This window comes from Coturnix japonica, chromosome 7, assembly GCF_001577835.2.
Source record: "Coturnix japonica isolate 7356 chromosome 7, Coturnix japonica 2.1, whole genome shotgun sequence".
In the NCBI taxonomy this organism is placed as follows: Eukaryota; Metazoa; Chordata; class Aves; order Galliformes; family Phasianidae; genus Coturnix; species Coturnix japonica.
In genome coordinates, this window is record NC_029522.1 from 30,901,524 (window position 1) to 30,916,785 (window position 15,262).

The 15,262-nt window shown below is 46.7% G+C and overlaps 1 protein-coding gene across 1 annotated transcript; it reads left to right on the forward strand.

Annotated features, from left to right (window-relative positions):
- Positions 1-1,848: 1,848 nt before the first annotated feature.
- Positions 1,849-15,031, forward strand: RND3 (Rho family GTPase 3). The gene is made up of 5 exons (XM_015869187.2): positions 1,849-2,157; positions 2,253-2,340; positions 8,504-8,613; positions 10,030-10,164; positions 12,894-15,031. Exons 1-5 carry the CDS (start codon positions 2,008-2,010, stop codon positions 13,143-13,145), a joined length of 735 nt encoding a protein of 244 aa, XP_015724673.1. The 5' UTR covers positions 1,849-2,007; the 3' UTR covers positions 13,146-15,031.
- Positions 15,032-15,262: the final 231 nt, after the last annotated feature.

The following is a 15,262-nucleotide window of genomic DNA, read 5'->3' on the forward strand; positions in this document are numbered from 1 at the left end:
AGAAGCTGTGAAAGTCTAGAAAGGAATCAGAGCTGAAGCAAAATGGGGAATGTGAACCAAGCAGAGCGAGAAACCGCGCTGTATAAATCAAAATGGGACTGCGTGTGAAAAATACCGATGGAAACGTTAACCCAGCCGTGTTATCCCCCTCGTTATCAAGATATGTGAAGAGGCATTAAACTTAATAGTATGACATGAATAATAGTTTTACAGGGATTAACATATCTGGGACAGTTTCCCCGAGGAATGACAACAAACAAGCCGTTCCAGAGCAGGCAGGCGTATCTCATAGCTCCCTCTCTTATTGATTGTCACAAGTGCACAGAGCTGTGAGGTCCCACGCTTCCCTCAATAGGAATCCCCAGTGCACACAGTTGGTCCCGGCACAGCCATGCATTATCCCCTTTTTCCTCTGCGGTGCCTCTGTGCCAGCAATGCAGAGTGACCTCTTCTAATATTAGCTCTGGCTGTCGGTTTGAAGCTCCTTGTCTCAGCTGCACGGCCCCGGCGGGGATTCCTTTGCTTCCTTCGCTTTCAGAGCACTGCAGGACAGCTTGAGAGCCGTGGGTTTGGAGCTGGGTGACGCTGGCAGTGGCTGAACTGTGAGAGCAAACAAAGCATGTAAACAGCTATCTCTACTCATATTAGCACAAGGCGTGCTGTGGGAAGTCGTGATGAGTAAGTGCTTGGTGTGCATTAAAGTTTCCACATTCTGAACATAGCTGGATGCAAGCAAATTTTCCGTATAAGCTGTTCAAAGCAGCACGGCTCCCTCCTCCCTGTACCACTGGGTCCAGAGGGAGAAGCCACGCCGCTGCCAAGGAGTGGGTGCCACACAATCTAGAGCCATACAATGGTTTGAGTTGGAAGGGACCCTTAAAGGCAATCTGGTCCAACTCCCTGGCAACAAAAAAGGGATGTTTACAGTATATTGTGGGGCTCAGACCCCGTATCTATCACCTCTCTGGGCAATCTATGCCAGGCATAGGCACTGCCTTTGTTGCATCTTGTCTCCATCTGCACAGAGGAGAGTGCACTCAAGATCAGCAAAAAGCTCCTTCAACCCCATCTTCTTCTCCCCATATACTGGACAGATAGACTTCAGACTGTGTATTTGACCCAAGAAGAACACGGGGCTGTTCTGCCTCTGCTCTGAAGCTCTGTTCCTCCTCATCCTGCCACTATCTCACTGCATACAAAGCCTCTCCCTTCTGTTTACAAGCTCCCCCCAAGTACTGGAAGGCTGCAGAGACCCAGCCCATCTCCCTTGAGTTATCTTCATACATAGGGATGGATGGAAGCCGCAGATGTGCCCAAGTGAGCTGCTCTTCACGTCAAAAAGCCGGGGTGAAAACCTGCATGTCCCTGAGGCCGCCTAATAACACACAGCCGACCAATTTCAGCGTTTGGCTGCTAATTCCCATCAGAACTCAAGTGTCCGGCTGTGTGTGAAGCCCGTCACAGGTGAGTAACGCGGCCATCGCCATGGCCGCCATGTTTGGGACCTGTGGCACTGAGGTTAAAACTGGCCTGCACGTTAAACACCTACAAGATATTCGGGCTTTTCTATGTCAGGCGTTACTTGTGCTTCGTGTTGCAGCCCACACACGGCACGGGCTCGGTTTGTGACACGGATGATGGATTATTCACCCCACGGACACGGCCTGCTCTAAAGCCCCGCTCCCCACCCGTCCGCCCGTCCCGCTCCCTCACAGCGCTCTGCCCCAAGGGGGCGCTCTGCTCTGGCAGCGAGCGGCGAGGGGGCGTGGCCACAGTGCCGGCGGGCGGTGATTGGCGGAACGAGGCTATAAATAGGGGCGGACGGCGGGGGGACAAAGCAGTCTGCGCGGGACCGGCGGGCGGGAGGAGCGAGCGGCGGTGCGTCCCGCGGCTCTGCCACTACCACAGGGGTTACCTGCTTCGGTTTATTTATTTCATTTCTTTTTCCATCGGGTTTGTTGTTTGGTTTTGCGCTGGGGCCGGTCGAAGGATACAAAGAGGAGATCAATGAAGGAAAGAAGAGCGAGTCAGAAGTTATCGAGCAAGGCGGTGATGGATCCTAACCAGAACGTGAAGTGCAAGATCGTGGTGGTGGGGGACAGTCAGTGCGGCAAGACCGCGCTGCTGCACGTCTTCGCCAAGGACTGCTTCCCCGAGGTAAGATTTGGGGTCGGGATGGGGCCGGGATGGGGTTGGGATGGGGTCGGGGCTGGCCGGGTATCGGGTCTGACCGCGCTCTGTCTCTCCCGCAGAGTTACGTCCCCACCGTGTTCGAGAACTACACGGCCAGCTTCGAGATCGACACGCAGCGCATCGAGCTCAGCCTGTGGGACACCTCCGGTGAGCAGCGAGGGTGCTGGGGTGGAGTGGCCGGGATCGGGGCGGTGTGCGGGATCGAACTCGCGTCCGCCCGGCGGCCACCCAGGGCGGGCGGGGAGGAGCCGGGCCCAGCCCGCCCCGCAGCCCCGCGCTGTGCCGGGCAGCACCGAGTGCGGGCGGGGAGCGGCGGTGCGCCTGGATGGGATCCGCTGTGCTGAGGTTCGGGTTTATCGTCTAGCCTTGCTGTACGTGATGGTGAGCCAGCAGACGAGAGGGAAAAGGAAGGGTGTGGACGAATCGCTGTCTGTGTTCGGTGGAAGGCAAATAGGACAGTGGTGTTTGCGTTAGCTTCGCTTTGCCCTGAGCCTTTGCTGCAGCAAAGGGGTGCTTATCGCTGCTCGTACTGCATTGAGCCTGCTGATAGCTGAGTTCCATGTAGGCTCCTTAGTGTCTGCTTTGACAGAACACAGCACATTTTCCAGCTCTTGCAGAAGGCTTTGGGTAGGGCAGCATCCTCGGCCCTCTGAAGGTGCAAGGAATTATATCAGAATCACAGAACGTCCTGTGTTGCAAAGGCCCACAGTGCTCACCCAGCTCCAACCCCCTGCTGTGTGCAGGGTCACCAACCAGCAGCCCAGGCTGCCCAGAGCCACATCCAGCCTGGCCTTGAATGCCTGCAGGGATGGGGCATCCACAGCCTCCTTGGGCAACCTGTGAACAGTGCGTCACCACCCTCTGGGGGAAAAACATCCTCCTAAGATCCAACCTAAACCTCCCCTGTCTCAGTTTAAAACAATTCCCCCTTGTCCTATCACTGCCCACCCTCACAAACAGCCGTTCCCCCTCCTGTTTATATGCTCCCTTCGAGGACACCCAGGTAGTACGCAAAAGCCCTTTCTTTTCCAGGCAGGATTTGTATATGTTGAAATTGGACACTTTGGTTCCATCTAAATAAGTCATCATTCCCCTTAGCAGAAACTGAGATTTTAATCCCTTTGCAGAAAAGGAATGTAGACCGTGAGTTGCCTTTCCCCTCGCTGTTCAGGAAATGGTTTTGAAGGCTTGCAACATGATTACTGGGAAAAGGCGCTCTGTGTGCCCACGTTCACTATCAGCATAGTTCCAAACAGATTTGTTTTTTATCTTCTGCCAAGATAGACTTTCATGCTCCTTCAGTGTGTCTGGCTTGAGCTTTCATGCTGATGACTAAGTAGCAAACTCAGTGGAGTAAGGCCTTATTAATTTTTAATAGTTGGCCAAGTTTTTTTCTCTGGCAATTTCTATGTTTAGTTATTAAAATACAGCACGTGGGTCGTTTGACTTGCAAAGGTCTGGAATCTGTTATGTCAAAGGCTGGTGACACCCGTGTGATGAAGCATCCTGTAGCACTTCAAAGGGTGGCAATGCTGAAGAGAAGCACCTGCAAAGCAGTGCATGGTCATGCTTTCAGGCCCATCCTGGAACAAGCAATTTGGCAGTCAGGAGCTTCAGAACAAGTGGTTAACATCTCTGCAGTCTGAAACCAAAGAGGAAATGGTTGAGGGATGCGATGCTCAGACTGGTAGCACTCTGCTTGTGGGATTCTGCAGCTCAAGTCTCTAAGCAACTCTTCCTGTTGACTGTGGGAAGGCAGGGCCCAACACCCCAACACAAAATCACATCATCACCAGATAAGAGACGTAAGGAGATAAGATCCAGTTGCAGCATTATCTCAAGTTCTTGGTAATTTTAATTCTTTACAAGGCTTTGTCATAGCTCTCTGCTGAATTACAATAAATGGCTTAATGACTTCCAAGCAGCCCAGGATGTAGTTAACTTCAAAACATGACTTGTGCTAATGGTGGACAATGTCCATTGCAACATGGGTCTGGGGGGGAGTTAATGGCCCACCTCGTGGCTTTTGTTCTCTGTTTTGTGACAGCAAAGGGTGAAAAGTGGGTGCAGATGAGTTTAGTGTGCTGCAGATATTTCAGGATGACTTTGTCAGTGTTTGAAAGCCTCACAAAACAAGCCTCACTGCCACAGTTCTGCTTTACCCATTAAAGAAGTGCCTTATACAATGTGCTCATTACAGGAGGAATCTTAAGGGCAAGATGTGGAGCATCACACAACTGAACTTTCAAAGGAAGCCGTACTTTTATTAGGAAGTTTTTGTTGTATCCACATAGAGATTTGGGACAAAACACTCGTAAGTAGGAGTGGAACGGGAAGATTCATTATTCAAATATTTTCTGGTACAGTCTAGTTCTGCAAGTCATAAGGATTGAAATGAACCGCAGCATTAAGGGAAGTACTTGCCAACTTGAATTTCAATTGGTTTTTGGACTACCAACCCCTTCTCTTTTTTTTTTTTTCAGAGCAGGAATGTCTGGTTGCAATAGAACTCAGTCATAAATTATTCCATTGGGTGGTAATGCACTATGGCAGTCTGGGGCTGCTTGGCAGCTCTGCTCCTTTTGCAGCGTTTCAGAGAAGGCTCCTCAGCCTTATGGGCACGTTGAGGAATCCTGTATCAGATGCGTTTTGTCTGATGCACTCATGATTCAGTGTTTCTTGCCTTCTTCCATTTAAAAAAGGAGATGGCTTTTTGATATGCAGAGCTTTCAATCCAGTCGGCTTCCGTGCAGTTTGAATGAGCACAGTGTATCCCATCTATATGGTAGTTTGCTCTGCTTTGGAGCGTGGTGGGATCTGGACAGACAGTGTTGTTTTCTGTTAGAGGTACAGTAATGTCAGCACACAAAACACTATGAACATGGTGATATTTGTGTGTTTGGAGAGGTTCCATTTTCTCCGGAATGGCGAAGGTGAATCAAGAAGGAGGAAAGACACCAGCAGTGAATCAGCCACTTGGAGCTGCCGCTGCGGTGTTTGGTGCTTTCAGTGTAGCTGATAATTAATAAGCCTGAGGAGCTGGGAGTGGGAGAGCTGCTGTTCATCTGTTGTTCTTTCAGTTGACTGGAGTCCAAAAGGCAACAAAGACGAGCGCCCGATGGCTGCTCCGGGGTGTGCAAATAGTGAAATATTGCCTGTTTCTGGGTGCTGGTGGTGTGCAAATAGCTGAGCGCTGCCTGTTCCCAAGGTTTCCCTCTGGCCCGAGGCAGGGCTGAGGTCCAGCTCTGCAGGAGGGACGTGGGCTGAGCCACCTCCAGACAGGGCTCCAGCTCTCATCCAGCATCTCACAGTGGCACAGAGATGTCAGAAAATCAAAGCATGGACTCAGTTTGAACCACCAGTTTGTCGTGCATTAAGTCAGCAGTATTTTAACCTAAACTTTGGTAACTCCTGTAGCACTCCTGTAGCCTAAACCCAACCAAACGGCTTGATAGGGGGTTGATTCTCTTTAGAAGGGGGTTGATTCTCTTTAGAAGCTGAACAATGCAGTGCTTTGCATGCAGCGTGAGATTTGAGAAGTAGAGCCTTCTTACTGTGTTAATTACTTCGGCTTAGATTATTTAAGCTGCCAAAGAGATAAAATCGGGGATTGCAGCTGGAATATACTTCCACCACAAAACAAGATGAGCTGCAGCACTATCAGCAATTCCTTGATAGAACTGATAAATCACTCGTGTTGTCCTTGACAAAAAAGATTTATTTTGTAAGGGCTGAATCACAAACACAAGTACTCTTGGTTTTTGCACGAATAGCATGGCTGTAGCCTTGCATTCTCCTTCTGTTTTCGAGGGTTGGCATGGTTTCAGATCTGCAGACTAAGTTGAAAAGGGCTGAGCAGCCCCATTGGGCTGTGTTCAAGTTGTCTGTTCAGACTTGAGTCTCATTCCTGAGATTCCTGTGTTCGGAGGGTTTCTGGGTGAAGTGATGAAATGCGGGATTGAATAGCCTTGCACAGTGAGGGCCGGAGCCGCTCTTTCTTTGCGCAATAATGAACGTTCAGTTATTGCTCTCCAATGAGACTGGGAAACTTCTTTTGTTGGTGCTGCAGTCTGAGTGCTTTAAACGTTTCCAGTTTGTTCTGCAGCACACCACCCTGAGGAAAAGAACGTGTCAAACCCTCCTAGCTTGCATCTGAACACACGCTCAGCTCAGCATCTTTAATTTGAGAGGCTCAGAAGGAAAAGCTGACAAGAAAACCCCTCAAAACAAACACAGCTCCAGCTGACACAGTAAAAGGAATCTCTGGTCTGAAGGTGGTGGCTGTATGTATACATGAATACATGCTGATGGACATATATGGTGCGTTGTGTCCTTGAAGGCTGGTGAGTGAGAAGTTAGGTATGTGTGTAAGGAATTAGTTTCTGGGCGAGGCTTTTTTGAGACTCCTTTCCAGCCAGCAACCATTTGGCCAGGCCTTCATGATCCTAAAGATGATGGGGAGCAGCTCCTGCCCTTACTTGCCTGCTCTGGGGGAGGAGTGCAGGGCAGGCAGGTGCCGTGCCCAGCCTGCAGGCAGGGGGCTGTAGGGGAGCTGGCACTTGGGCTGGATGTGTACTGCAGGGCTGCTAACAGCTCTGCAGCTTGCCTGCAGCTGGGAACCTGGCCTGGGGCTTTCGGATGGAAACCTGGCCCTGGAGCTCTTGGATGGAGGCACAGTAATGACGATGCTGGAGGTAGCCGTGGGACAGTTTGCATTGGGAGATGGTTGCTGGTAGATGCTAAGCAGAGCTTAGCTCAGGATGAACGCTTCTCTGGTCGGCTCAGCTTGCTTAGATCTCATTCTGCCGTGCCGGTTGCTGCTGAAGACTGCTTGCTGCCTTTTGAAGAGCAGCTTTTGACAGCTGCCTCTTTGTTAGATTGACGTCGTTTAGGAAGATGAGCGTTTGAATAAAATAAGTCTTGTTCAACAAATTACCTTCTGCTACCTAGTTTGGTAATGCTTCATTCCCCATGTGTTACCATTCATTTCAAAAACAACATTCCTGAGATTCTTGACTCCTTCCTTCCATGACTGAAGTCATCTGTGATCCGTTCACACCATTCCCTGCTCTGTGCAGCAGCGGGAGCTGTCTGTCAGTGGCAGAGTTGAAGAATTCCTCTAATCCAGTTAATAGTCTGTGTTCAGCCTCTGAGACCTTGCTGACAATTAGTTCGAGGTAGTTTGGGAACTGCTGATACAATTAGGTGATAACCCCCAAAGTCAAGTCTGCTGACTCTTAAAGCTGCATGCTTGTGGCCTGAGGCCTGTGCTGTATGTTTGGTATGTGGAAGAAGAGAAATGTGCAAGAGCATGACCAGAAAATGCACGTGAAGTCACAGGGATGTGTTTTACAGTCCAATACCTGGTCCCGTTCAGCCATGTAAATGTTGATGCACCCTTCTATGTCAGAATCTTGTTCTGCTCCATTAATAAAACTTGAGCAGAGTTAAGGCTGAGCAGGGGTGGCTGAGAGAATGGAATTTTCCAGAGAAGGGAAGATTTCCCCCCAGATACAATGCAACAAAGAGCTTTGGCTCTGCAGGTGCAGTTATAACTGCACACCATGAAAAGAAAACCAGCAAATCCCTTAATGGCACTTGAAGTAAAACATACATGACGTGTAACATGCAGCTTATTTATGCTCCTCCGGATGACTGGATTAGCTTTTGTTCTTATTGATCAGAATACATTTTTCAGGCCATACATAAACATTTACTGCGAGCGTATATTGGTTTACAAATCAGTGTGACATTATGACAGGATGTACTCGTGGGTCTGCATGCAGAGTTTGGGTTCTCCCCTCTTGGAGTTCTGGAGCATCTGCTTTAATTCTAGGCGAGAGCTTTTATAGAAGTGGCCAATTTCTGTGACATGTAAACATGTTTTTTGCACTCAGAATGTTATGATCCACATTAAATATTTAATAAAGAAATTCTTTTGGAATTACTGAGTGAACTCTGCTTTAAAAAGGGTGGGCAGTGATAGGACAAGGGGGAATGGTTTGAAAGTGAGACAGGGGAGGTTTAGGTTGGATCTTAGTGGGATGCTTTTGACACAGAGGGTGGTGACGCACTGGAACAGGTTGCCCAAGGAGGCTGTGGATGCCCCATCCCTGCAGGCATTCAAGGCCAGGCTGCTGGTTGGTGACCCTGCACACAGCAGGGGGTTGGAATGAGATGCTTGTTGTGGTCACAGCTCCAAGGAGAAGGTGCTGATAAACCTTCACTAGATCTCTTTCCAAACGTTCAGAATGAGCAACTGCAGAAAATGAAGCACACAAACTGTTAACGTTTTCTTGTTTCCCTGCAGGGTCTCCCTATTATGACAATGTCCGTCCTCTCTCTTACCCGGACTCCGATGCGGTCTTGATCTGCTTTGACATCAGTCGTCCAGAGACTCTTGACAGTGTGCTAAAAAAGGCAAGTGTTAAGAAATGTTTGAGGAGAGAGCTGTTGATAAGTAACTGGTCTCTGACTCTCTGAAGTTTGGTCATGTTTCCTATGTTAGGAACTTCGGTTTGTTCTTTATTTTTAATGGAATGAAGACCAGACTGTGCTCTGCACTGCTGGAATTTGAAGTCATTGATTTGAAAGAGATGAACGTCAACTGAAAACAAGAGCTGTCTAATGGATGCTCAAGGATGCAGTAAATTCTCATTCCTCAGCCCTTAGACATCAGTGACTTTTTTAGGGCGGTGTTGGGTGCAGCAAGAAATTACCTAACATCACATTCATCTAACAGGTGGGACTGAGAAACTTTGCCATGTTGCAGAGATGGTTCAAAACGCATCTGTAGGGAGTTTGGACTTAAGCCATGGACTTCACATAATTCCTCAGCCTTAAGCTAAAAGGAGCCAGTGGCAAATGCCTCTGAAGATGCTGTAAAACCTTGCAATAGCTTAGAAATGTAATTCAAAGTCAAAGCACTGCAGTTGGAAAGTCAAGCTCAGTGTTCATGAGGTGGTCCTGTTCCTCCCCTTGGTCACTGAGCATGACTCAAACTTTGTGCTGTTGTCTTTAAGGCTTAATGGTCTGCAGTTCCTTTTATTCTGTAGCTGGTGTTTCTTGTTTCACTGGGAATAAAGCAGCGTGCAGTGCTGTAAATAATCTGCAGAAAAGACTTCAGGCTACTCTTTGTGCCAGCAAGCATCAAGAACTTATATCTCTCACCATTACTGTTGGTTACAGCATTGTTGCTTAATTCTGGAAGAGATTTTTGTTAATATGCCTTCAAAGCCCAATTATATTCTTAATCTTCAGGGATTATACAGTCTAGTCAGATTGGGCTGTAGTGTTGTTGGTTTCCTTGCATCTGCAAAGTAACCATGCATGGGGGTTGGGATGTGCAAAAAAAAAGCCCACGAAAGTGCTTTACAAGCTCTGTCTGAATGACTTCCTTAATTGACTTGTGACAGATTCTTATAGTTCTGGATGTTAGGACACAGTCATGAGCCAGTGTAGAGCAGTGTGTGCTTTGTGGTCATACAAGTAGTGCCTCTCGCTCAGCCCCGGGGACCACTGAAGGCAGTGACAGCAGCTTTCCATGGCTCCTGTGTCAGTCAGTGTGGTTGGTTTGTTACTGCACTTCAAACCTTTATTCACTTAGGTAAACAGTCTCGATTACTAAGTCAGTGGAATGAGTGAGTGTAGGAGATTGTAAGATTTTATCCTTGACCAGATAATGCTGGCACTAACGCCTTCAGAAATGCGCTCGAAGGTGAATGTGGCTGTTGTGTAAGACAAGTCATGACTTATTAAACTTGGACTTGTACCCATTGCTTCTGTGGATTTAAACATACAGTGACTCCATGATAACACCCACCTACAATTTTACAGTGGAAAGGAGAAATCCAGGAGTTCTGTCCGAATACCAAAATGCTTTTGGTTGGTTGCAAATCAGACCTGCGCACGGATGTAAGCACGCTAGTAGAACTCTCCAATCACAGGCAGACGCCAGTGTCCTATGACCAGGTATGTGCCATTCTTTGTGCTTTAGGGGTGGAGGATGAGAGCATTCTTTACCATTGTAAGACTGTGGCTTTACTGGCTGCCAAGAGCTGTTAAAGTGAATTGAAAATAAGCGTACCGCTTTCCAGTGCTTGCAAAAGCCTGAATGGTAACTGAGAGGTGTGGCATGTCTCCCATTCACTTAATGGTGATAAAATCATTGTCTTTAGATTTGAGTTGAAGGTTACACACATGACTTGAGTGTTATGAAAAGTATTTCTTGTAATCTGACCCCATTAAAATTGCATTGCTTGAATACTCATTTGAGAAAACACCTCGCAGCTCTGTGCGGAGGTGGCAGCAAATCCAGAAAGCATCTTAATCCTTAGTGGCAGTTCTCTGTTGCTGGGAAGTGAGAAGGCTGGAGCCAGTCATTGTGGGGCAGAGGCACTGGAGTGGAAAGGGAAAGAATCAGGCCACAGGAGAGCAGAAGGCAGAACAGGGGGGAAACTGGGTTCTAAGATAAACTTCCTGGTATTACTTGCATGTCTGTTATACCACAGAAGCACAGTTGTGGTTTTCAGATGCACCAAGCAGGATGTAGGAGTGAAAACATTACCTGCATAGGTAGTTTTAGCTGATGTGTATATCCTTTATTAGGAGCGTTTCTTGATGTCTTCTCCAAAGCCTCAGATCTTCCAAACCAACAGCTCATAATATACAATTACTAATAATGCAGCCTCCTACAGCATGTTAAATTTGAAAGTGTGTAGATATGCCATGAACTGAGTATCTTAATTAAAATATGGCATGGGGTGTTGTGTTGTGATAGCTTATGCTGGTTTTGGCATTTTTGTCTCTGCTTGACTCTAAGCATCCCTCCATTTCAGACCGTTTTCAGGGAAACTAAAGGCCAGTTTTTATTACCCCAGCATAAAAGGATTCAGGAGTGTCCTTAAATCCTGATTGTCCTTCTCCTGATTGGAGAAAATATGGCGTTAAAAACCCCACTTCTGTGCATTCATGTATATTCATGTCGTTCAGCCTTGGAGCTGCAATTTTCTGTACTGTTTTTCTTTAAATATTGGAAACTTTAAAGGAAACACTGTCCACCACTTAGAACATACACAAGTTCATATATGAACATAAAACCATCAAGCCTGATGGTTTTCAGAAGTAGCGACTGAAAATCTACTGACAGTTGGAGTTGAAGACTTAACATCTCTTCTAAAGTCACAGCTCCTTAGGAAGGGTTAAGCCATAAGCTATTACTGAGCAGCCAAAGAGGAAATGGTACGTGATAGTGAAGCCCCTACTAAATAAAGGGGCACAACTTCACATAGAGGGGAAGCGTAGCCTGAGCCTGGTCAGATGTCTCCTGGTTGCCAGGGCACAGAGGTGGCCTGATGTCACACAGTGACACACATCAGAACTCCCCTGTGCTAGTTCTAGGGAAGGATCAAGTCATCTGAGGTAAGGATATGCAAGTGGTTTCTAGATTCACTTGCCTTACTGAGTCAACATGGCATCAGAGTTTAGTGGGTTTTTTCCCCCTGCTCCTCTTACCTTCTTAAGAAATTGTTTGAAGGTTGAATTTGGTTGATGGTGACACTCTGTCTCCAATATGCCAACCAATTTCCAGCCAGCTATGCCTGGCAAACAGTTTTTTGAGGAAGTAAGATAGGTTTGGGTGAGTAGGAGTTGAGGTGTTAAACAGAGCGTAGGGCTTGGTCCTACAGCTAACAGTCCTTTATCAGCCAATCCCACTTCTAACTGATAAGGAAACAGCTGCATCACTTGAAGGCAAATAATGCATAATGAAGATGTGGGTCTGGTTAGATTAGTGCCATCAGTCTGGTTGGTACAGCTGGGAGCACAGAGGAGGGACTGGCCTGTTGTGTGTCCTGCTGCCTGTATCTCAGGTGTGTGAGTACTTGAGGAGTGGCACATTGGGAATGTGGCTGGATGTTGTAACGTACTGGGAAGGTTGGAGTTCCTTGTAGTACTTCCTTAGAAGTAAATTCCCATTAAAACAATTCCATATTTCCACACAATGCAGTGTTTTCTTCCTGTAACAAAATACACAACAGGATACTTGGGGGTGCTGGTATGTGCTGAAGTTGCTTATTGTGCTGCTGGATCAGATACCCTTCTTTGTCTTCTCATACACCTACTGTCACAAAAGAAGGGTTACGTAGCCACTGAGAGCCGTTTTAGTTTTGCCCATTCCCAAGGTCCAAGCTGATCTAACTCCTCCCCAGCCCAGGAGCCCACAGCTTTGGTTTTTTTTTTTACCATAAACTTCATGTCTTTAGCAGAGTTGTGAGCAGGGCTTCCCTTGGGTGCTCAGCTCCAGGGCTGGGGCGTTCAGTAGCCTGTGGAGGAGTCTGAACTCATCATCTGCCTGGAGATAGGAGCCTTAACCCTTGAAGCTGCCAGGTGTGCCCCTTTTCTCAGTGCTCCACACGCGTAGGGATGAAGTTGCTGAATGGATCCTACTGGTGCTGTTCTGGATTTCCACAGCTATAATTCCTCTTTCAAATTGTGTTTATCTGTGAGAGAGCGCCTGACTGCATCTTGGAAGCCAAGCTCTGTTTATTTTGCACAATTAGCTGCTGGCTGTCGTTCTCGAGCTTTAAGCTTTTGGTTTTCACAAAACATTGTGTATGGAAAACAGTGCTGAAAAGTAATTGTATGGTTTGCTTTGGCTCCCTGGAAACTCGGTAATGATGGAGTGTTCTTTCTTCCCTTAGGGTGCAAATATGGCCAAACAGATTGGAGCAGCTACGTACATTGAATGCTCAGCCTTACAGTCAGAAAACAGTGTCAGAGACATTTTTCATGTTGCCACCTTGGCGTGTGTGAATAAAACAAACAAGAACGTGAAACGAAACAAATCACAGAGGGCAACAAAGCGAATTTCACACATGCCCGGCAGGCCAGAACTTTCTACAGTGGCTACGGACTTGAGAAAGGACAAAGCAAAGAGTTGCACGGTGATGTGAAGGACCTGGATTTCCCTGAGCAGGAGGAAGAGAGCATTCGGGAGAGGTGGAGGCTCAATGAAGTGTGCAGCCACGTGGTATTTAATGAGTGCTTATGCCAGTGCTTTAAAGGAGACTCTTCACCTGTTATGTGAGACTGTACTTAGGAACTGAGCACGTAGAGCGAGCAGGGAGAAGAAATGGCTGTGAATGAGGTGGCATTGGGAGATGGTACGTGGAAAAGAAAAAGCCAAAAATGAGAACACTTGAATGTGCTGGGAAAAAAATAGAGGGTGAATAGGAAAAAAAACAACACCGCAGAGAAGAGAGACGTCATTGACAGTGCTTGTTTCTTTTATTGATGCTCTATTCCCGGATGCTACTGCTTTGATTTCATTAAAATGATACTTTAAGGTTGGTTTTTTTTTTTTTTTTAAAGAAGACGTTATTAATACGCCCTCGTTAAGGAACTATCCCTGTGACCTTGTAGTTGGTTTTCCAAAGGAGATGATCTAATTTTGTAGTAGCTCATAATTGAGATGCGGAGTATACCAAGGCCTATACGTCACCTAGAGGAAAACGCTGTATGTGAGAAGTTTGGAGCTTTGCCTTTCTGAGATGGCAGCACCAGCTGAATAGTGACATGTTGGTCATGGAGACAGCCCTGTGAGGTTTCCCAGTGTAATAGGTGCCCTCACAGCAGGAATTAAATGGATCCAGGTGGGATGTGGGGGCAAACTGCCTGCCTTTTTGGAGTCTGACTTTGAATTCCTCTTTGTGATTGTAATTTAAGGTGGAAATGATCTCAAGTTCTGGTGTACTGTATGGGTATTTCACTGTAGGTTCAGCTCGAAAATCAAGTGAAGGGTGCTAAGAGCTATGATTACAAATGATTGGTAGTTAAAAAACAAAACCCACAATTTGTTAAGCCTTACTGGCCATCTGGGGAAGCCCTGAGCCTCCTCTGCTCCTGCTCAGAGCTGGGGAGCCCAGTGGTTCCCACATAGAGCCCTCTGTAAACGCTATGAAGTGCTATTCTGTCATACGGTTCTCTGCAATGATGTTGGGGAAAAACCTGACAATCTGCAGGTGAGCCAGCAGGACCAGGTTACCCATGGTTAGCCACTGGTGGGCACTTGTTTGGGGCGGTCTTCATTTGCTCATGGTGAGCACTGTTGAGGAAATGGAGTCTGAAGAACTGTGATGCCTTAAGGGGGACCCCAGTGGAAACGGGATGCAGCATTTAGTCTTTAAGGCTAATATATACTTATCCAGACAGCAGTCCAAATTATGTGGGTGAACTGGTTAAGTTCTTTTTTTTCCCCCTTACTGATTGCTGTTGTTACATTAACTCTATCAGCCTTTAAATTCGTTCACAACTGTTTACTGACCGACTTCATGGCTCCTCTGGAGGGGGATGCTGTAAGCTCTAACCGGTGTGGCTATAGCTTGTTGAGAACAAGCAGTTTGTTTCCAAGGATGATGCTTCATTTTTGAAGTGTTGAAGCTGTGTTCATGTTGACTTCTGCAAAGGCAAAGGATTACCACAATTAAAACTCATTGAGTTCCCAGCACTTTTATTTCATCCAGTAAAAAAGAAATCCATTCCAGTTATTTCCCACACAAAAAAAGACATTTCTTTCCCACCATAATAAGCTTCTGACTGATGCAGCAGTGCGCTTAGGGCAGTATTACAAAATAGCTGGTAAGTGCTTTTTGTATTTAAACATTGTGGAAGAAAATAAGTTATAACTGTTATAAAACAGGACACTCATTACATATTATTTTTTTTTTTTTTAATTGTTGAAGTCACTTTGTATGTTCGGTTCATGTTTCTGCAGTATTTATTAAAATACCATTCTTTTCTTTGAATTAAAAAGAAAGTAACTGACTTGTAGTAGAAACGGCCTTTGTGTGTTGGTTCATTTCTGTTGGTGGACATAATTGTACTGAGCTGCAGCCTGGCCGCAGCTTGGAAATGGAGTGGGATGCAAATCGAGATCCTTCTCGCACTTGGAACTGCCTTTTGGGGTTTTTTTTTGGAGTTAAAAGTAGGTCATGTGGTATATTTGAGTTGTATTTCTCAAAAGGTCAGAGGAAACTAGAGCAAGTGAACAAGTGCACTTTGCTTTGGCCTC

Excerpts from the sequence above, each read along its gene's own strand:
- RND3 (XM_015869187.2), top strand. The coding sequence starts at position 2,008 with ATGAAGGAAAGAAGAGCGAGTCAGAAGTTATCGAGCAAGGCGGTGATG. Across the intron at positions 2,158-2,252 it reads CCAAGGACTGCTTCCCCGAG|AGTTACGTCCCCACCGTGTT; the intron begins GTAAGATTTGGG and ends TCTCTCCCGCAG. Across the intron at positions 10,165-12,893 it reads CGCCAGTGTCCTATGACCAG|GGTGCAAATATGGCCAAACA; the intron begins GTATGTGCCATT and ends TTCTTCCCTTAG.